Here is a 23461-nt window from a genome sequence, read left to right on the forward strand (position 1 = left end):
TGACACTCCTCCCATCAAGAGGTGGAGTCTAATCATCCCCCCTTGAATATGGACCTTATACCTTGCTTCTTGAGAAAAGAATGAGGCAGCATTGACTCTGCCTGATTTTTAAGGCTCTATCATAAAAAGGCACTCCACTGCAGTCTGGCTCTCTCCTCCTTGGGACACAAGCCTTCAAAACGCTGAGCTGCCTCGTAAGAAGTCTAGCTACCTCAAAGTCTCCTCGCTGCAGAGACCACCCAGAAAGACCACCCAGAGGGAGAAATGCCTGAGGAAGCTCAGCTGCTCCAGATCCCTGCTGTCTGAGGCTTCTAGATGCCTCTGGCTACCTACCACTTGACTGTAGCCGCATAAGAACCTAGAATAAGACCCACCTAGCTGAGGATTGTCAATCCCCAGAAATAACAACCATAAATGACTGATGCTTTACACCAGTAAGTGCACACAACAACAAAAAACCAGAATGATCAAAGAAAACCTCAACATTTTCTTTGGTCCTAGTTCCACTGGTATATGAATAAAGCCTCAGTTATGCTTCATTTTTGATATCTTCCTTTGATATCTTGCCAAGTTTAAAAAACAAAACTTTATATTACCTATACCTGTGAACTTCCTTAAACATTTATTTCAAATTCTTATTTACAAATCTATTTAACCTTAGATTCATCTGAATAGTAAATCTTTGCTCAAAATAAAAGCCAATCTTTATGTAACATCAACAAAACCTCATCCTTCTATATACTCTAGTGACTAACACAACACTGACAGGCCAAGTCTCCTGTCAATCACACCAGGAAGCAGAGTGATAGAATGTTCTCATCTCCTCACTCCCGCAGTCAAAAACCTGCATAAGGAAACAAAAGCTGACAAGGCCAAGGCCTTCACCAGCCCTGATCTTTTATTAAAATGGTCTCCATCCAACCCTGCAAGTTTAACAAGTGCACAATCACCGGCCAATCACTGCCACACCTTTTGTAGCCAAGGTGCTGTTGATTATAGGATGTTATCTGACAAGACAATGTAATCCAATGCAAAATACACACAAAGTGAAAGGGCAAATCTTACAAAAGAGGCAAGATTTCCTAAGGTCCAGGAAAAGCAGTACTGGAAAATTCATCAAAACACACACATAGGGGCCGGCCCAGTAGCTCAGCAGTTAAGCACACGTTCTGCTTCAGAGGCCCATGGTTCACCAGTTCAGATCCTAGGTACGGACCTACGCAGCGCTTGTCAAGCCACGCTGTGGCAGGCGTCCCACATAAAATAGAGGAAGATGGGCACGAATGTTAGCTTAGGACCAGTCTTCCTCAAAAAAAAACAGAAACACACGCACACACATAGCACTGACAAATGAAAATTGTATACATAGACGAATTGAAAGCTCAAAGAAATTGAAAACAATGACACAATTGTGCTTTCAAATAAAAAAATTTCAATATTTTAATGACTAAGTGTGGCCCTTGGAAAAACAGCAAATATTTTTACAAAAATGACTCCGTGACAAAATTCAAATGAAGCCAAATGCAATGTGTGAACTCTGATTGAATTCTGGTTTGAAAAATCTGCTATTATTTACAGACACTCTGAAGATAAGTGGAGAAAAGTGAATATACGCTGGCTATTAGATGGCATTACGGAATTCTTGTTAATTTTCTAAGGTGTAATAATGGTATGGTGGTTGTACAGAAGGTCCAAGTTCTTAGGAGATGCAAGGACATGTATTTAAAGATAAAGCATTACGGGGGCCAGACCCATGGCCGAGTGGTTAAGTTTGTGCACTCCACTGCAGCAGCCCAGGGTTTCGCCAGTTCGGATCCTGGGTGTGGACATGGCACTGCTCGTCAGGCCACGCTGAGGCGGCGTCCCACATGCCACAGGTAGAAGGACCTGCAACTAATATGTACAACTATGTACGGGGCGGGGTTTGGGGAGATAAAGCAGGAAAAAGAAAAAAGACTGGCAACAGTTGTTAGCTCAGGTGCCAATCTTAAAAAAAAAAAGATAAAGCATTATGGTGACTGCAACTTCTGAACGGTTTAACAGTCATTTATATATACATGTATATTTTGCAAATTTCACAAAATGCTAATATTGAATCTAGAAGGTGAATAACCAGATAAATCATTTTCATTCTTTCAATTTTTCTGCATGTTTGAAAAAGTTTACAGTAGAATATTGGAGAGAAAAAAAAAACTAACCTTACCAAAAATACACACACACACAGTCAAGGATCACCATTTAAGGAGGGCCACTTACATAAAATATGGGGCGGGGGAGTCAAATGAAGTTGTACTGTGGTATCTTTCAATGTTATTGGAATAGTACATGCAAAAAAAAACCCCAAACACTTCATTCATTCCCATTCCAAAAATGAGAATAGAGTTGCAATAACTAACTTATTAAAATAAATTATTTTACTCATTTTTGAAATTCAGATTAATGTAATAACAAACATGTACTAACATCCATCAGGTCCCAGGAATGCAGAGACCACAAGGAGCCCGTCTTCAGAGAGGCCACCTCTCCCTCTCTTGTCGGCGCTCATGGGCTCACCCGGAGGAAGGGCCAGTTTAAAGAGTGGCCCAGCACTTCAAGGATACTGCGCAACCAACCATTTAAGGATATGATAAAGACCAGTTAATTCAGTGGGCTTGGCCATCATTTCTAACTCATCACAATTTTTAATAAGAACACATTTTAAATAGATGTAACGGAAATTAAAAACCACACTTTCCAAAAGACATGTTTCACAATTATTAACAAGCATAAAGCATGTCACTAGAACGTAAGCTCCACAAGGGCAGGGATTTTTGCCTCTTCTGTTCCCAATGCAGCCCAAGTATCTGGCCCAAAGCAAGCCCTCAATAAATATCTGTTGACTAACAACAAATAAATGAATGAAACTTTTAAGTCGAATTTTGGCTTTCTGAGAACGTTCATTCATATTTAAGTTATGATGAAAATTCTGGTCACCTTACTAAAAGAAAAGAAGTGCTTAAATTTTACCACAATTATTTTTACAAGCTGTCTTCTCCCTGAGTGAACTCTGACTGTAAAATGGAAATGGGAAATTCCTGTCCAAAATCCAAAAGGCTTTCATTACACACCATTTCTTTGGGGCAGGGCTGTGAACAAATATTCTGTAAGCTCAAATCAGAAACAATGCATACATCTGGATCCTAATGGGCTTTGTTCAATATCAAAACTCAAAATAAATTTTCAAAAATATAGAATCACCCTCAATTAGTTTTACACAAAGAATTATAGTTCCGGGGCCAGCCCTGTGGCCAAGTGGTTAATTCCGCATGCTCCACTTCAGTGGCCCAGGGTTTGCCAGTTCGGATCCTGGGCAAAGACCTAGCACCGCTCACCAAGCTATGCTGAGGCAGTATCCTGCAAAGAAGAACTAGAAGAACCCACACCTAGGATACACAACTATGTACTTGGGGGCTTTGGGGAGGAAAAAACAAAAGAAGAGTAGGAAGACTGGCAACAAATGTTAGCTCAGGGCCAATCTTCCTCACAAAAAAAGAAAAAGGAGGAAAGAAAGAAAGAAAAAAGCATACCTTAAAGAAAATTGCATTTCCTGTAAGTGGTTTCTAGAGAAAAAATTGTAATCAAATTAAATCAGTATTCTTTACACAATGCTTTTCATGTTTTTGTTTTAGGAGAATAACTAAACTAAAACACCTTCCTAGGGATTTATTCTTTTTCTATTATTAAAATAATAACATACTTGTATAGAAGTATATAAAATACTGAAACACAGTAGCAGATATCAAAATGAATTATCCATAACCCAGGAAGAAGTTCACCGTCATTTTCTTTCATCACTTATGAAACTTTCGTCTTTATATGGCTAAGACCATAGACTGTTTTATCCCTTAGACAAATGCTCCATCTTCTATTCATCCCAGTGATATTACCGGCCCATGGGAGGATTTGCACTGTCTTCCCAACAGCAGTGAAGCATTTGAACTGAACCATCCATCCAAGTTTGTTCGTCCCCATTAACAATAGCAAACACCAACAACTTGGCTGGACGGAGGTGAAGGAGGCTATTTGTAGCAATGAAATCAAGCAACTGGCCTAAACTGAGATGGAATTCACACCCTTTACTGCACTGGTTCAGTTACTTTAAGTCCAATGCACTAAATTAACCAATCGCAGCCAATACATGACCTAGCACATCAAATTTACTTTATCATGATAATACCAAGCTCATTACTGAAGACAGTTCACAGGGTATCCTTTTCTACAAGAAAAATATTCAACTGATTTGAAACCCTATGTCCTTGTTACTCCAAGCACTCTGGGCTTCTTTTAATTCTTCGAATGCACTGCACTCTCTCATCTTAGTTAGGGTCTTCACACATGCTGTTCCTTCTGCCTAGAAAACTCTGCCAGTCCTCAACAGCCTGCCCTCCATCATACAGCTCCCCTACCAGCCCCTCAGCCTACCTCCTATTCAGAATCCTGATCCTCCTTTTACAGTAGTTCCCCCTTATCTGCAGTTTCAGTAACCTGTGGTCAATGGCAGTCTGAAAATATTAAATGGAAAATTCCAGAAATAAAGAATTCCTAAGTTTTAAATTGCACACCATTCTGAGTAGCATGAAGGAATCTCGTGCCCTCCCTCGCCATCCCGCCCAGGACGTGAATCATCCCTTTGTCCAGCGTATCCACGCTGTATCCACTACCCGCCCATTAGTCACCTTGCAGCCATCTCCGTTATCAGATGACTGTCGTGGTATCGAAGTGCTTGTGTTCGAATAACCCTTATTTTACCTAATAATGTCTTCAAGGCACAAGAGCAGAAATGCTGGCAATTCGGACATGCCAAAGAGAAGCCGTAATGTGCTTCCTTTAAGTGAAAAGGTAAAAGCTCTCCACGTAAGAAAAGAAAAAAACCATATGCTGCGGTTGCTAAGTTCTGTGCTCTTACTATAGTATACTGTTATAATTGTTCTATTTTATTACTAGTTATTGTTAATCTCGTACTGTGCCTAATTTATAAATTAAACTACTGTAGAAAAACATAGTATATCTAGAGTTCAGTACTAAACACAGTTTTAGGCAGCCACTGGGGCTCTGGGACAGTACTCCATGCAGAGAAGGGGGCTGTGGGGTACCGTAAACATCTCTTCTTCCAGTAAGCTTTCCTTCTTCAAAAGCCTGCGCTATGTGCCTCTGGGAAAGAATCCTGGACTTCCTCTTTCTTTTTTTAAAGATTTTAGTTTTCCTTTTTCTCCCAAAGCCCCCCAGTACATAGTTGTGTATTTTCAGTTGTGGGTCCTTTTAGTTGTGGCATGTGGGATGCCGCCTCAGCGTGGCTTGATAAGCAGTGCCATGTCCGCACCCAGGATTCGAACCAGCGAAACCCTAAGCCGATGAAGCGGAGTGCACGAACTTAACCACTCGGCCCCAGGGGCAGGCCCCTTCCTCTTTCACTGTACTCATCACAGTGCCCTGCCCTGTAATGGCCTGTCTTTCCCATACACTAAGCTCCACCACCATACACCTAAGACTAGAACTGACATGTAGAAGCTCCCCAAAATGTGCTGAATTAAATGAGATACTTTTTTAATGGCACACACATATATATTATACATACACACTGTGTGTGTACACATAGTAGTATTTAATTGCATTTATATACATTAATATATATGTGTGTGTCATAAAAACAAGTAACTTTCCATGCCCGTTCCAAAAAGAAAAGGAAAAGCAGTAAAGCTGAGTTACTGCAGAGTCTAGTCTGTGCCACTTAACTAGTCATCTGGGCACTCCAGCCCTCAATTTCCTCAGCTGTAAAATATGAAAATCCTAAAATCCTCCTTGGTGTAAAATTTTGAAAATCTCAAAAACAACTTTCTACTCAGCAGTCAAAGTCCAGCAGACTTGCAGTCTACTCAAGTCAAAGATAACATCAATTATGATGGCCTAACATACAGAATGATAATAGGTATCCCTGAAAATAGAAGATAAATTCCCACTGAGCACCTAGCAGCACTGGGATCTCCTAAACAGCCTTCCAGAAGACAGCAGTCAGTTCCACCCACTGGAACTCAGAGGTGAGCAACCACTCCCCAGCCCAGAGGTGGTGCCGTGCCGTCAATGTGCTTTTGCTTTATCACACTATTTCAAACAGGCTTTTGCCACACCGAAACTTCTCCCATTAAATTTATACGGAAAGCATAATTAAAAGATAATATAGTTGTATTACATTCATGTCAGATTAAATATATCAGCCCTAGCAGTTTAAAATTTAAAAAAAATAAACCCAGTAAGGAAGAGTTGGGCTGGTTTTTAAGAGCTCCCCTCCAGTTAAACAAACAAGGTGCTAAGAGTTTAGAAAGCCCACTGCTTCTGAATACCCACTAGAGCGAGTACAAAAGGGCAGAGGAGCAGGTCTGAGGCAGGAAATAAACATCAAATCTTAAAATGGCAAAGCTGACCAACATACAGCAAATACAACTCATGAAACAGTATCTACAGGCCTAGAGTCACAGAGATTCAAAACTGAAATGAACCCTCAGACCTCAAATACATCCCTTCACCTCACAAATGACAGTTAAACTAAGACTCACTGCAGGGAAGTGACTTGCCCACAGTGACACAACTGGCAGATGAAGGAAGGATCAAGCCTCCCAAAGCCGAGTCTAATGTCTTCCCAGTTCTCAGAGCTCTCTCCCCATCAGGGCCTGTCTATGGTACGCAAAATCTTTCAGACACACAGTAACATTCCCAAATTCTATAAGAATTATAATACTTGATAACGAATGTCACTATCATAAAACAAAGCTTCTGAAGACAAAAATGTATTACAAAACAAAGGAGTAAACAGCTCCATCTGAACACAGAAATGTATTTTTGACTATTTCATCTTATCTTGGCGTCTTAGAAGACTGAATCTGATACAAAATTCTATATCCACTAAAACACTTATATCACATGAGTATCTATAACCGTAAATAATCTTGAAATATTTATTGGCAATGCATCATATGAAATTAAGTATTTTAAACCAAGACAATAACGAAAGAGTCAGGACACTTGGTCTCATTTTTAAGTGTCTCTGCGCTATAGCACCACTCTCTTGGCAGCATTCAAGGTGGCCCCAGGGTCAATCCCAGCCTGTGCACAATGAGTGAACAGAAAGGAGAACAGACTCCCAACACAAGCTCTGCAAGCGTCCCCCCTCCCCTGCTTGCCAACTGCCAACATCATCTCTTCCAGCACTAAGTCAAAGCATTAGGATGAAGCAACCAACCGGTTTTCACATCCTGATGGGCCATTATCTTCTTGTCTTCTTATCCCTAGACAGTATCTTTGGCAAACAAAAAGCACAGGAACAAAAAATCAGTCTCTATGTAAACTGTCCTCATACAGCACAAAAGTTCTAGACTATTATTAAAACTCCCATTATCAATATCAAATGCAGGGACCTATGATGAACCCCCGATTGCTAACAGTATCTTCAATGCCTGTAAATGAAAATTCCTTAGGCTCAAGAGAACACCCTGCCACCTTGTCTTCAAAGCTCTTCGTAAGCACATTTACTCATCAGATCCTTCTTTCCTGTCACTTAATTATCTATTAGCACTTACTTCTTTATTTACATGTCTGCCTCCCCATTAAATTGAAAGATCCATGAGGACAGAGGCCATCATCTTTGTATCCCGATGCATATAATTAGGTTGGCAAAATACCCACTGAATTGAGTAAAAGAGTAAAATTTATTTTCCCACTTTCCTTGTTCATTTCTTCCATTCATCAACAAAATTTAGGTAAAAGAAATCAGACAACCATACACTCACAGTTCTTTCTCCCTCTGAGCCATTTTACAATACAAAACCTTTTCCCTACCACAATCCTAAGAGCAGAGAAATTGGAGTGCGAAAGACCTAAATGATCTTACCCAATTCTTTCATTTTATAAATGAGAGTCATATCATTTATTCTTGGTCACAGGGCCAGTGTCAGAGACACACGCACACACCCCCCAAAAAAAAATCCCTCACCCCTGACTTCCTCCAATTTATATTCTATTCACCATCATCTCAAAGACAGACTGACTAAAAACTTAAACGCTGCCTAGTACATATATCATCAATTCAAAATCATCCAAGAATACCAAGCTTTCTTTAAATTTATGTCTTCTAATCCATGTTATCTTAACAGAGAAATAAATTTTTGAAACTGCACATGGGGAAAATGCCCCTTTCCATCTCCAGTACAAGGATGTCGACAATACCCGACCCAATCAAGATGCTACCATTGGAGGAAGCTGGGTTATGGGGACACAGGACCTCTCTGCACTGTTTTTGCAACTTCTCGTGAGTCTCTAATTATTTCAAAGTAAAATTTAAAGAAAAATACACGGCACCTTCTCCTGATGCCAATCCCTGGGCCTGCTAACCTATCACTTCACACTTCAAATTTTCCCAGTGAGCCATAAAAAGTTCCAGCTACTTCTCAACGCAAAGTTCTAGGAAGGGCTGGTGCGGCAAGTGAAACACGGCGGCCACCCCTGGCCTAGCACGGTGTTTGAGAAGCACACAAACACTGACTGAACAGGAAAACTAATCTAACACTGTTCTCAAACTCCATTCAGGCAACAACATGGCAAATATTTACCCAGGCCAAACTCAACTAACTCTTTCACCAGTCTTTCAATCTGCTACTCGCCTGTGGACCAGCTTCATGCCCCCAACTAGACTGTAAGCCTCTCAGCACTGACATGCGCTTTTAAAAAACTATACACTCAGTGTCTTACAGTTCTAGGGAGGACCTAATATTTATGTAACTTAACCCAAATTTTAAAAATTTCATTTGTAAAAACAGACAAGCAAAAAAATTACTCTAGCTTCAAGGAGCAGGAAAATACCCTACTTTCAAACAGACAGCTATAGAACCTTAGTCTAAGGGGGAAAGGATGGCTGGGGGCAGTGAGGAACTGGCAAGGTTGGCACTATTTGCTGTCATCAATCAATTTTAAGACCAAAATAACCTGCATAAGAGCCTTTTCTACAATGGTCCTCAAGCTTCTGTGCTCCTAAGGATGGTGGTCCATTTTGACACTATGAGAAACACTACTTTAAACTTTAAAGAATCTCTTAATCAGGAAGAGACAGCACAATAAATGATTTTACTACAATTCGGTTAGGTTATATTACTCTCATACAACTTCAACATTATTGTCAGAAAATCTTTCCATTAAAAAAAAAAAAAGGGAAGGGGCTGGCCCCATGGCCGAGTGGTTAAGTTCGCGCAGTCCGCAGCAGGCGGCCCAGTGCTTCGTTGTTTGAATCCTGGGCACGGACATGGCACTGCTCATCGAGCCACACTGAGGCAGTGTCCCACATGTCACAACTAGGAGGACCCACAACAAAGAATATACAACTATGTACTGGGGGGATTTGGGGAGAAAAAGGAAAAAAATAAAATCTTAAAAAAAAAAAAAAAGGGTTTAAACACACCATGCCCAAATGCAAATGCTATCACCCCTCCAGAATGTCTTATGCGACAACATGGATGGACCTTGAGGGAAGTCGGACAGAAAAAGGAGACAGTCAAATACTGTTATGATTTTACTCATAAGTAGAAGATAAAAGCACCAACAACAATTTTTTCTATTTCCAAAGGGTTTTCTAAGGACTCAAGAGGCCCTGGAGAAGAAAAGCAAAAGACCAACTGCCCTAGAGTCCCTGCCACTCAACAGAGTTCTGTGAAACCAGAAACACCGTGGGATGCTATGGGTGGCGGCTAACCGCATACGGATTCCTGTCGCTGGATGCGGGTGTTGTAGGTATTTTTTCAGTAGCTCTCAGCTCTCAGAAGTAGCAGAAAGATGAGCAGCTGCCAACACAATCAGCCCACATGTCAGCTCTGACCTGCAGACCAACCTCACCTACAGAAGACACCCATTCCTGGTTCTGCATCCCCTCAGCAGTGACAGAAACCTAACAGGGAATCAAGAGGAACATGTGGCGGCAGTTTGTATTCATCCCTGCTAGCAACTGCAGGAGGTGAAGAAAAAAGTAGTTCCTAAAGATCCCCAAAGAAGCACCAGAGAAACGAAAGGGCACACTGCCCATCCAGAGCATCCAAGTACTCCCTCTCCCGCAGTGTTCTCCACCCACGTATAATAATCAGAGCACCCGGGAGGCAGGAAACACAGCCACTTAAGGAGAACATCAAGGGATTTCTAGATGAAGACTTAGGTTTAAACCCACTAGAAACATAAGCATACTTAGAGAATGAAAGTTTAAACTAGATTTGCACACAATTTAAGAAAAAATCACTTGACTGGTGCTTCCTTTAAAAAGCAGGGTTTCTGCATGCAGATGATGACACAGAGCAGTAAGTGGACTAGTTCAAGTTACTTTGGACAGGAAACAAAGCCACTCCTACGACATGAGAAAACAGACGATGAACTGCACAAACCCAATGCGCCTCCCCTCAAAGCCTCTGATATAAAAACCCTGTCTTCATCATGTAGACATTAAAATAACCCTACCACATTGTCTCTGGTTTTTTGACTTTCTTCATCAAATTAACTTCCTATTCTCAAATTTGGCTTTTTCTTTAAAGCTTACAAAACCCATCATCCTCCACTTCTCACATCACAGCAAGCAGGCTGTCACAAAAAAACACTAGATGAATCTCCACCGTGCCCCTAGGTAAGGGTCTCTGGAGTTTCAGGTCTTCTGTGAGGAAGACCTGGTACCTGCGTTCACGCAGAGACCTGGAACACCTCATAGCCTGAAGCCTGGAACAGCAGATTCAGGATGAACCAAAGCCAATTTCCTGAAATGGTAGGTTCTCAAAACTTTTTCTTCTATGCTACAAAAATGGGGTCTGACCTCATGGGAAAGGAAATAAAAACCTATCTATTGATTCATTCGCAATTCACAGTGTTTCCTAGACTGGAAACTATCATAACCTTTATAACTAGCAATCTAGAATACCACTATTACTAATGAAATTCTAAAATATAACCTCTTTATATATACTAATACATGTATTTTTAATTAGCATAAAAATTTACTATGAAGGAAAATGTAAATTTTTAAATGATGACTGGCTTTTTCCTATGAAAAATATATTAAAGTCAAGAAAAACTCGAAATATATAAAATTATACCCAGGATGATCACGATTATATAAAAATGCACCAAAAAAAATCCATGTATAGAAAAAAAAAAACTGGAAAGTCACCAAAACGTTAACAGTGATAGCACTATTGTTAGATTTCTAAATTGATCTTCTGTATTTTCCAGATCTTCTATGAGAATCTTTTTTATAAAAAGGAATTTAAAAAAATAAACAAAGACTAGGGAATAGGCAGAAACTGAAAACAACCCAAATTTACATCAGCAAGAAAACAGATTTAAAAATTGTGGCATATCCAAACCATGAAATACTACCATTAATACAAAAGGAGAAAACCTACTACAGGTGCTAAGTAAAAACACCAGACACACAGTTCCATTTGTACACTACTCTAAAAAAAGGCAAAATCACAGTGAGAGAAAGCACAACAGTGGTTTTCAGGGGCAGGGAGTACACAGCGGGTGAGGGACAGACAATGCAAAGGGACACCAGGGAACTTTCTGGGATGATGAAAATGTTCTATATCTTGATTGTGGTGGTGGCTACACAGCATATACATTTGTCAAAACTCACAAACTGTACACTTAAAATGGGTGAATTTCATTGTATGTAAATTATACTTCAATAAAGCTGATTTATAAAATAAATAAGAGTAGAGAAAGTTGAAAACATTTTATTAAGGTGAATGACACCATCAAAAACTGAACAAACAACACTACTTTTGCTGTATAGGTAAGACAAATTGTGTCTTTTTTTACATATAAAATAACATTAATTTTTAACGCTTTATTTAATATCCCAACAAAAATGAGAATGTCACAAAGCACAGCTATCTAAAAATTTACCATATTTCTCATTTTGAAGGGGTTTATTACTACTACACTGCCTCTAACAAGAAAGTGATATGAAGTATGATCTCATTAGACAATAAGTTCTAATAGCCACGTTCAATTTACTAATAGTCTCACCTGTAGATTTTAACGTAGAAGAATGTAACAAACTTCTCACAAGACTTAATCTTATTCGTCAATGTGCCCCACAGAACATCGCTTCATTTCAAGAATCCCATCTTACCATCGTTACATAACCATTACAAAGCGAGTGCTGATAAAGCGCTATCACACTGGAGGCTAAGAGACAGCACTGAGCTGTAAAGAACCTTAGGAGTCCAGTGGGATGCCGCCCCTCTGTCTAAGGCTACAATCCAAACAAGTTCTCTCTCTTTCTTAAGAATGTCAAGTTTTCTAACATGTTAGAACCCAATTAGTCTTATCATGTAAAATTATCAAAACTGTCAATCAAAAATAAGCATTTATGGGGCCGGCCCAGTGGCGCAGCAGTTAAGTTTGCAAGTTCCGCTTCGGCAGCCCGGGGTTCACAGGTTCAGATCCCGGTTGTGGACATGGCACCGTTTGGCAAGCCATGCTGTGGCAGGAGTCCCACATATAAAGTAGAGGAAGATGGGCACAGATGTTAGCTCAGGGCCAGTATTCCTCAGCAAAAAGAGGAGGATTGCCAGCAGTTAGCTCAGGGCTAATCTTCCTCAAAAATAAAAAAAAAAATAAGCATTTATGTGACAGCAGGATTTCTAAACAGATTAAATTTTAATATTAAGGTTTTTTTAGGTGTACATGTTTTTTAAAGTCTTCAAATCTGAGATACATACTGAAAGTTTATCAATTATCTGATGGAAGGGAATCAAGAGGGAAGAGGCTTGAAACCAGACTGGCCATGAGTTGCTAACTGTTGAGACTGGGTGATGACTGTCGTACATGAGTGTTCGTTTCACCATCCTCTCTATTTTTGTACATGCTTGAAATTTTCAATAAAAAGCTTACAAATAATTGTCAGAATAAAACTTAAAACTCAACTATAAAAACAAATCAACAATTCATAATCACAGGGAGCCAGGAGAGCAGGCTATTTTCACTTGCTCAGAAAGCCAAGGTGTCAAAATGACAGAAACACACACCATAACGGGCATTTGTTTTCTTAATCAGAAGTATGCATGATAAACACAGGAGGAAGAAGACACAAGTAGATCCTCCTGCAACACAAAATCGCTCCCTTCAATACACCCTCTAAGATCCACTGAAGAGTAATCTGACACAGTTTTCAGTGATTAAACTGTTCTTTAGAGACTATTTCTTTTCTTTTTAAAGACTTTTTTCCTTTTCCTCCCCAAAGCCCCCAGTACATAGTTGTATGTTTTAGTTGTGGGTCCTTCTAGTTGTGGCATGCCGCCTCAGCGTGGTGCAATGAGCGGTGCCATGTCCGCGCGCAGGATTTGAACCGAGGAAACACTGGGCCGCCTGCAGCAGAGCGCAGGAACTCATCACTTGGCCACGGGGCTGGCCCCTTTAGGCACTATTTCTTAAAAAACCTAATTGTTAAGGGAAAATCCTGACCCTTCTTAAGTCCATCGCATTATTCCCAGTTGTACTCCAGCGTAATGTGTCATTTCCATCACAGATGTCTGCCTACTCCTAAGCCTACAATTTAGTCAATGATTTCTTGATTTATAAAATTGACCTGCCCTTGTTTGTTTTGATTTTCAATTTTTTCTTTGGCTACTTCATACCCTGTCTTTAATCTTACTTTCCTTAATCAACTTCATTTCATCATTTTAGTTAAGCTCACCTGTACTTTCCCAGGACAGTCACTCTAGCATTGTTGTTTCTAGGTAACAACCTCAGTAATCAAATAGTGAGATTTCCCACTGGTTTGGTGATGCGATGCTCTATCCCACACAGACTAATACTTGTGTTTTTGGTGTAGCACACTGAAATTTTAGGCAGCTTTCAGCTATTATAACCTCTTCCCACCACAACCTTTGTTCAGCTCCACATAATCCCTGTTATATTTTCTGGCTCCTGCTGAGAGGGTGAGCATATGCCGGAGTCTTTAAAACCCAACAGTTTCTAATAAAAATAAGGACTACTTACTAAATGCCACACTCTATGCAAAAAATCACTTTCTATGTCAATGCTGTCCAACAGAACTGTCAGTGATGATGGCACCATTCTACATCTGCACTCTCCAACATGGTGGCCACAAGCGACATGCGGCTACAGAGCACTGGAAACATGGATAGTGTTACTAAGGAACTGACTTTTTAATTTTATTTCATTTTAATTAAAAATTTCAATGTAAATAGTCACATTTTGAGACCAACCATTTTTATTGCTCAAATTTTTCTTCATAAAAGTCATTTCCACTTAGTTTTACATCTGTACCTACGCATTCAAGATCTAGGACAGAGTTCCTCAACCTCAGCACAACTTGGACAGGATAATACTTTGTTGTGGTGGGCTGTCCTGTGCATTACAGGATGTTTAGCAGCATCTCTGGCCTCTCTCCACTACAGGCCAATAACAATGCCCCAGCTATGACAATCAAAAATATCTCCAAACACTGCCAAATATCCGCTGGGGGGCAAAACCGCACCCCGCTGAGAACCACTGAGCTAAGACTAAGAGTCTGGATTCTGCACTCAATGCTAACGACATTCTAGGGCAATTTCTTTGAGTTCCTGCTTTTCTATTTGGAAACCATTAACACATAAGAGTAGTTAAAAGTAACCATCTCTTCACAGTATTTTCCACAGAACTATATTATAATATTTGTGTTTTCCCACTCAATATCTCGACTGTTCCACATCCACCTTGAGGTGGGTACTATGCCTGATTTAGAGACTGCAGTGTGTAGGGGGTGGGGAGGAGGAGAGACAGGGAGTGAGGTTCTAAGTGGTGAAATGACTCGCCTATCATAACACAGTTAATAAGCAGGTGGGCAGAGACTAACCCAGGTTTAGAAATTCCAAATTTCAAACTCCCCTCTACACTATCTTACCTTGTAGGCTTATAGCACCTAAAGGGGAACCGCCTTAGAGAAAAACTCTTTTGATATGACAGTGTCAACCAAGACTGTTTATGATTGCACGACACATTACAACGCCAAAAAACTCAAAGGACAATTCCACACGTAGACAAACAGTGAGAAATGGTTTGTACTGTAACCAATCTGCATCCCAGGGAGTAATTCAGGACAGGGACAAGTCATGCCACACCCACACCACCTTAAAAAGGCCTCTCCTAACCTAGTACTAGGAAAGGGTTAAGAGGGTCAGCCCCTGACAAAAGGCCTAAGGCAATCTGGAGCCCTGGAGGGAGAAGTTGAGGAGAAGAGGAAATCAAAACTCCAAAAAGACAGGTGTCTGCTCTAAGGCTGGGATGCCCCAGAAAGCAGAAATATCCCTGAACACAGGCCACATGGAAGAAGGGAAAGAGCCCCAGACTTTAAAAAGTCAGAAGACTGAGCCAGCCCTGATGGCCTAGTGGTTGAAGTTCAAGGCACTCTGCTTTGGTGGCCAGATTCAGTTCCCAAGCACGGAACCACACTACTCACCTGTCAATAGCCATGTTGTGGCAGTGGCTCACGCAGAAGAACCAGAAGAACTTACAACTATACACAACTATATACTGGGGTTTTGGGGGAGGAATAAGAAAAAAGGAGAAAGACTAGCCACAGAGGTTAGCCTAGGGCAAATCTTCCCCTGCAAAAAAAAAAACAGTGAGTAGACCCATCACGTGGACCTCACTTGTCAGTAACTCACTGTGTACCCCTGGATAAATTCAGTAAATCTCTGGGCATGTTATGCAATTCATTAGTGAAAAGATTGGTCTACATGACTGGCATTTTCCAGGTCTTACTGAGCAGGCACTTCCAGCTCTCCTCTCAACCTCAACATGCAGAACTATGTTCATAAAACTGTTTTTGCTATTTCTCTGAGACAGTCAGGAACAAAGCAGTAACTCAAGAAATTCACCAGAAAGAAAATCAAAATGTCACAAAAATATCTGAGCACTGAATGGTTTCAATCCAACACAATGAATATTTGCTGAGGGCCAGCCACTCTGCACCAGGGACCTTGTAATCACTTCAGGAAGCCATAACCAACTCCTAGGCTCTCTGAATTCCCCTATTTGCCCTAGCGATCCCCACCTATATTCATCAACTGCATTCATTATTTGGTCTCCCAGGGCCAATAATTAAAGATTTTAACCAAATATACAAAGACTATCACAGAATTAGCAAGTTTGAAAACACAAAGTAAGAGAAAAATATCAGATACAACTTTCTTTTTAATGCTGAGTGCATTTTAGATGTTTGAGACATCACACTATTTCATGAACAAAATATTTGACTTTTAACAGGATGTGGCTATTTAAAGAAAAACTTATTTGCAGAAGAAAAAATTGATGTTTGAGGGCCTAAGTTTTAACTGAGCAATTTATTTGCAGTACCATACTGCCTGTCCAACCTTATGCTTTTGGGGTAAAGAATAAAGTCTACCTACTGACAGCCTTTTTCATCCAAAACTATCATTTATTCATTTGTGACATTTTAGATACATTTTTCATATAAAAATCCAGCCATGGTAGCACACTCTTTTCTATTACCAAAACTTACTAAACCTTGGTAAAGTTTTTATCTGAAGGCAAAAATATTCTGGGCTTCTTGTTCTAGCTAGTTAAATGGTTTCAGAAAACCAACCTCTTTTGGGAACTGATTTTTCTCAAGCAATGCAACAATAAGTTGATCCTACTACTCTGCAACTAGGTATGCAGAGGATCCTTCCTTTTGAAGGGGAGACACAGAAAAGCTCCACCATAAGTTAGCTACTTCAAAACTTAGGGTGGATGACCTCCTCAGGGGCTGCCTTCATAAATGTCAACAGAGCAGCCATTTTTACAGCTACCAGACACAACTATATGTCCCTAAAATTTTACCTAGTCTTTTCCCATTTTTTCAAATATCTGCCACTGTGAGGCACACATTTTATGATCTGAATCAAGTCCACTTGTCTTTTTTTAATTCCATGAAATGAAAATTCAAGATGACCTAAATATTCTTAATATTGTACACTGACACTACAGAAATTAAAAACAAAGCTGATTACCTGTTTATGCTAGGAACAAAAAAAAGAAAAGGTAGCTTAAAAAAAGATACATTACTTGTAAATTTCTCAGACTAACTGAAGCAAAAGGCAGGCTCAAAAATGAATCAAAGTGCCCAATGCAACTGGAAAAGAGGTTTTGGCATGCACAGTCAATTGAGTAAGCTAGTCAGGACTCTCGGTATATAAAGTGAAGACTAATATAGAAAACATGCCCTACTTTTCTCCTCCCCGTGCAATTTTCTAAGTTACAAGACAAGTTACACCACAAGCACTACCAACTTGGTTCTATGAATGACAGGAGAGCTATTCTCACCACTAGCCTGGTTCTAAAATTTACCAAAAAATCTTATGTCAATGTCTTAAAAAGACCTCAACGAAATAGGATCAAAGTAAGGCTCACATAACAAAATGTTAAAATGAGTGACTCAAAACTCCAAATGGTTAATATTTTCAGAAAGTATTCCAAAAGTTTCACAAACATGTTAAACACAATATGGCTGCAGCAAAGATTAGACAAATCTGAACTCAGTGCCAGAAACCCAGCCGCCAGCTCCCGGATTGAAAAGCTGTCCGCCCCACCTGAGGCGGTTAGATACTCCGAGACAGAGGCTAGGATCTCAGCAGCAAGTTAGGCCTCTTCCTCCCTCCGGGAAGCGCATGACAAACAGGGCGTCATGCAATTTGTCACCCGGTCACTTAGCAAAAATTCTATCTAACTTCTGAACTTGGGTCCAGCCAGCCTTCTATACTCAAAAGAAACAGCAGCCAAAGTATTGGGGGAGAGGCAGGCTTAAAATGCCCCACTTTCTGACCCTACAGACATTTACCCCATTAGATCTCAGTCCCAGATTCTAAGACTTGCTTTAATGGAGGCCTCCCTCAACCACCTCGGAGTCTCTGTTTTGCAACGGTGAAGGAACTTTTCCTGCTTTATCTCAGTTCTTGAGAGCATGCGGCTCTGCAATTCAATATCCTAAACTGGCAGGGAACGGCAGAGGAGGGAAGGGGGAAAATCCACGGCCAAAACAGCCTTCTTATGAAAGACAAAAAAAATCTTAATTCCTCCTCCGCCCATAGCAAAACCCATCCCAGAAATTTACAGCGCGTTAAGAAAGGCAGCATTGCGAACTGCAAACGTAAGAGTTTTCCTTTGACTCTACGCACGGTTTTCAGCTGTCAAATTACAACTCAGGAAAACACTACCATTAGAATAAAAAAGGAAACAAAAAAAGCTCGCACCATAGGGGCTGGGAGCAGGAGCTGCCAGCACCGTTCCGGGAGAAGGAGAGCAAAGGGAATCCAAACCACTTCCCCACCCCCGCCTGAATTCAACCCCTCCCCAGGCTGGCAAACCTCACTGCAGGGGCTCAAATTTAATAATAATAACAATAATCATGGCGCTTCCTCCCTGCCCCCACCCCCACCGCGATCTGCCGGGAATCAGCCTCCCCCCTCCCCCGGGATCTCCAGGCTTGGCTGGTCCAGACCACCCCACCGGACACTGCTCCCGGGGGCTCGGGCGAACCCAGCCTACCCCGGGGCCCCTCGCCCCGCTTCTCTTCTTCCCTCTCTTTTTACCTCCACCATCCCCCATCCGCATTGTCTGTCTCAATTCAACTTTGACTAATATGGATTCCTCGGGCCTGGGCCGGGCGGTAATTACAGCCCGCCCCCCCGGGAGCCGGATCCCCCCCCCCATCTCCGCGGAGTTCAACACGGCTCCTCGGAGGGATACCGGGGGGAGGCTGCAGCGCGCTTTCCCGTCTACACCGCGCTCCCCCCACGGCCCCGGACCCCCGGGACCAGAAGTTTGCCCCGGAAGGGGCCTAGCCGGGGGCAACGAGGACCCCCTCGCCGGCCGGCCGGCGCGTAAACACGGGCGCCTGCCCCGGCGCGGCCCCGTGGGGGAGGGGAGGGCGGGGAGGCGCCCCTCCCCCCGCCCGCCCGCCCGCCCGCCGGCCCTATTACCTGTCATTGAGCTGGTCCTCGGTGCCCGGCAGCGGGTGAACCACGAAATGGATGGACGTCATGGTGCTTCCTTCTCGTCCTCCTCCCGAGGACGGCCCCCTCCCGCTCTCGCCCGCCCCCCCGTACCCCCTTCCCCTCCCCAAAACCCACAGCGCCGCCGCCGCCGCCGCCGCCTCCCAGTCCCCAAATGGAGGGAAGCAAATGCGCAGGGGCCGCCGCCACCTCCCTGCCGGGCGTGTGTCCGCGGCCCCGCGGTCCGGCGGGGCGGGCAGGAGGGCGGATCAACACGCCACCCGCTCCCCGGGCGACAGCGCGCAGGAGTGCGAGGCCGGCGGCCGGGACCCGGGGCGCGCAGCCGCCAGCGGCAGCCGGGCGGCGGGAGAGGGGGCGACTGGGGAGGGCGGAGCGGGGCGGGCGGCGGGCTGCGGGGACGGTGTGGTCCCGGCGGCGGACGGGGACTAGGGAGAGGTGGGGAGGGAGATGAGCCCGCACCGCGCGTCACTGGCGAGAAGCCGCCGCCGCCGCCAGCGCCGCCGCCGCCATCTTCACTTCTGCCCCAGTTTCTCCGTCTCGCAGGCTCCGCTCCCGAGCGGCGGGGGAGGGGCGAACGGGAGGAGGAGGAGACCGGCGGGCGGGGGCCCGGCTGCGAGGGGGCGGGGCTCCGGGAAACGGGCGGTAAGGCCCTTTCGATTGGGCGGCTCAACGTTGTCGGGCCACGACGCTGTAAGGTGCGTGTGGATTGGCCCGCTCGGCCCCGAGCCCAGCCCCCCGGGGGGTGGGCCAGCTCCCGAACGAGTGTTCCGGAGAGCACGTGTTAGGGAAGGCGGAGGCGGAGGGGCGAGCCCGCCCGGCGGCGGGAGGCCGGGAGGGAGGCGGAGAGTGTGTCCCCGGGGAGGTGGGAGGGAAGAGGGGCTCCAGCGCTCTCTCCCTTTGATTTCCCTGAGGCAGCCCTAATTATTTTGCGGACCCTGAGGGGTTTTTTGTTGTTGTTTCTCTTTCTTTATCCGCAATTGTATTTAAAGTGGCAGTGTAAAATCGGTTAAGGGGCAAGAAATGCACAACCTTTATTGGAGAAGTAAGGTAGTTATATAAGGACCTTTCCAGAAAGTCCTATCGTAGGATCTTAGGGCTGACTTTGCAGCAACTTCTTTATCACCCTAGTCTCTCCCAATTTCTCCACCACCACCGTCGTCACGTACCCGCACAAAGACAAAATGTGGAAATTTCCACCCATTTCCTGATGTAAATGATTCATGATTTTTTTTTACTACTTTTAAATGAAAGCTGATATATCACTTTTACAAAGGCGTGCTTCAACTTATGTTCAGTGGGATCCTAACGGGGAATTCCTGAATGGATCAATCTGCTTTTTTCCAGGGAACCAGCTCATAGCTTTCTTCTCAAAGGCTTCCATGGCCCCTTCAAAAAATCGAGTATTTCTTTCAAGACAAAAAGTGAAAACATGAAGCCTCTTCTCCAGCCTGCATGGATGTTCGTTAAATCAGGGGTCCTGTGAACCGTTTTTAATGTTAAATACCACTGTTCTTCTGTTAACGCATTATATACAAATACACTTCTGCTTAGGAAGTTCTTTTGAGCAAAATATATGAAAATTTATTTATAAATCAGGATAGAGTAGGTACCCCTTGAGACAGATAACGGAACACTTTTGTAGGTCACCAGCTCCAAATTTGGCCCAGATTAGTTTATACTAAGAAGTGATTTCAAGGCCACTATTTATTAGAAGTCCGTGCCAGCCATGGGGAAGCAGGTAGATCAATGGACACAGCTAGTTTGAGAGCCAGACAGACCTGGATTTGTGTCCTATTTCTGCTAGTTTACTATGTGACCTTGATTAAGTTATTTAACCTATCACAGTGTCTGTTTTTCATTTGTAAAATGTTGCATAGTAATAGATCTACCTAGGGTTGTGGTGAAGTCTATGTAAGATAATGTATGTCAAGCACCTGGAGCACTTCATAACACTTAGTAGGCTCAGGAAATGGAAGTTTTTATTTGTCAGGTGCTCACTCTGTACCACTTTATACACTCATGCCTTTTAATACTCAAATCACACTGCGGGGGGTGGGGGGGGCAGTAATATTATCCCTGTTGTACAGATGAGGACACTGAGGCTCAACACCTCTGGTAAGTGCTGAAGCTGAGACTTAAACCCGAGTCACCTAACTCTGATTCCATTGCTCTTTCCACTATAGCACAGCTGCCATCTACTTAATAATTTAAAAGGAACAGACTATTCAAAGCCAATAGGAAAAATGTGATATGATAAATGCAATAAGAGTGCTGTGGAAGTTAAAGGAGAAAGTGATTCCTGCCAAGAGAATTAAGAAAAGTCATTTAAGCTGAGCTTTCAAGAATGTTCTGGACAGAGTATCTAGCTTAAACCTAGTCATTTTTAGATTTACCCCCAGAACAAACTCCACACCATACCCATACTTGGCTTCATTACTCTTTCTTCCAAATCTGTCTTTCTTCATCTTTTTGTTGTGCTTCCACCTTGCTTCCAACTTGATTTACCCACTCCTAGTTTCCTAGAGCTGAGACTTTCTCTCCTGGTTGAAGGCCGGTCTCCTGCCTCTAGGCAGTCCATTCAGACTGCCCACTTGGTCTTTATTTGACAACCATCTTGGCATTGCGACCTTTTTGTTGTCCCAGGCTGGCACATTAGAGAGAATTTTCCTCTCCCAGGGCCCCAAAACTTTGCTGGGTCACACTTTGAACAAGGAAAAACAAGAATACAGACATGGAGTTGTGCATGCCCGTCACGTGGGGGGAGGAGCAGGGAATATAGGTAGGGAATGGTGGTAAGCAGTGTTCAAGCAGAAGCTCTTTGAAGAGTCAAAGTGGAATACAAGCCTAGAAAAGGAGGCTGAAGGGCTGCTTTTCTAATAATTTGCACTAATTCTTCCTTTGAGAACAACTAGAAAAGTCAGACAAAATATTTCTTTAAATCTGCTTAAAAGCACAGGAGAGTTAACAAAATAATGATAAATTACCAAACCGGGATCCAAAGGATGAATAAGACCCAAAAAAGTGAGTCCTCTGTTTGGAGCCACTTTTTCTGCTGGAATAAGTGCCAATTCCAGGAAGAGGGAGAAACCAAGAGGCTGAGCGGTTCTTCTGACAAGTGCTCAGAGCTAAGACAACAGGGATTGAAGTCCAGGGTCCCCCAATGCAGTGTGGAGTGCTAAGGAACCCCTCTCACTTTGTGTTGAACCCTGAAGGACTGCACCCCCGAAATAGGTCATGTCTTAGATTTGGTTTCCCTGAAAACAGACCTCGAGACAAGGATTTGGCTATAAATAGTTTATTTAGGAAGTGATTGCAGGAAGCACTGTGTGGGGATGGAGAAATGAGACAGGGAAGGGAGAAAATCTAATAAAAGATGGGCCATAAATGTTTTACCACTGTGGGCCACTGGAATTCAATCCCACTGGGGACCATCTGAGAGGCTGTGTGGGACACACCTCAAAGTTATCTTCACTGAGCAGGGAGGGAGCTGTAGGTATTTATCCATCAACCCATCCCTTGGGTTGTTAACTCTCTGACAGTTCCAGCTTTCCCCACTTGTGCACAGAACACATTCATACAGCCAAAGATAGCTCAAGAATGAAAGAGAAATAAAGACATTCACACACAAAAAAAAGAAATGTGAGAAATTTTTAGCAGTCAACTCATACTAAAGGGTATTCTTTAAGCAAAAGGAAAAGAATTCCCCAGTGTAAGTTCAGAGATGCATAAAAAGATGAAGAAGAATGAAAAGGGAAAATATGTAGGTATATGAATGTTGACTGATGAAACAATGGGGCTTAAAAATCCAAAACACTGACCACACGAAGTGCTAGCAAGGATGTAGAGCAACAAGAAGTCTCATCCATTGTTGTTGGGAATGCATGATGGTGCAGCCACTTTTGAAGAAGTTTGGTGGTTTCTTACAAAACCAAACATACTCTTAACATATGACCCAGCAGTCGTGCTCCTTGGTATTTACCCAAAGCATTTGAAAATTTATGACCATACAAAAACCTGCACGCAGATGTTTATAGCAGCTTTAGTCATAATTGCCAAAACTTGGAAGCAACCAAGATGTCCTTCAGTAGGTGAAGGCATAAATAAACTGTGGTACATCTACACAATGGAATATCACTCAGCACTAAAAAGAAATGAGGTATCAAACCATGAAAAAACATGGAGGAACCATAAATGCATGTTACTAAGTGAAAGAAGCCAGTCTAAATGGGAACATACTCTAGATTCCAACTATATGACATTCTGGAAAAGGTAAAACTATGGAGCCAGTAAAAAGATCAGGGGTTGCCAGAGGTTAGTAGAGAGAGAAAGATGAATAAGCAGAGCACAGAGGATTTTTAGGGCAGTGAAAATAGTCTTTATAA

General features: G+C 42.6%; 1 protein-coding gene across 16 annotated transcripts in view; it reads right to left on the reverse strand.

Moving 5' to 3' along the window:
* Window positions 1–19808, reverse strand: part of UBR5 (ubiquitin protein ligase E3 component n-recognin 5) — a 123721-nt gene extending 103913 nt beyond the window's left edge. For 5 of the 16 annotated variants that reach the window (XM_070630700.1, XM_070630697.1, XM_070630704.1 and 2 more), the window contains exons 1-2: window positions 19047–19123; window positions 3567–3599 (exon numbers count right to left, since the gene is read on the reverse strand). In XM_070630700.1, coding sequence (XP_070486801.1) covers window positions 3567–3599; window positions 19047–19108 — 95 coding nt within the window. In that variant the 5' untranslated portion in view covers window positions 19109–19123. Of the gene's footprint in view, window positions 1–2463; window positions 2481–3566; window positions 3600–18656; window positions 18979–19046; window positions 19175–19538 lie in introns of those variants that run through there. The other 11 variants (XM_070630705.1, XM_070630708.1, XM_070630703.1 and 8 more) reach the window with 7 other exon arrangements.
* Between the last annotated feature and the right edge of the window lie 3653 nt (window positions 19809–23461).

The sequence above is a fragment of the Equus przewalskii genome, chromosome 8, assembly GCF_037783145.1.
Source record: "Equus przewalskii isolate Varuska chromosome 8, EquPr2, whole genome shotgun sequence".
Taxonomy (NCBI): domain Eukaryota; kingdom Metazoa; phylum Chordata; class Mammalia; order Perissodactyla; family Equidae; genus Equus; species Equus przewalskii.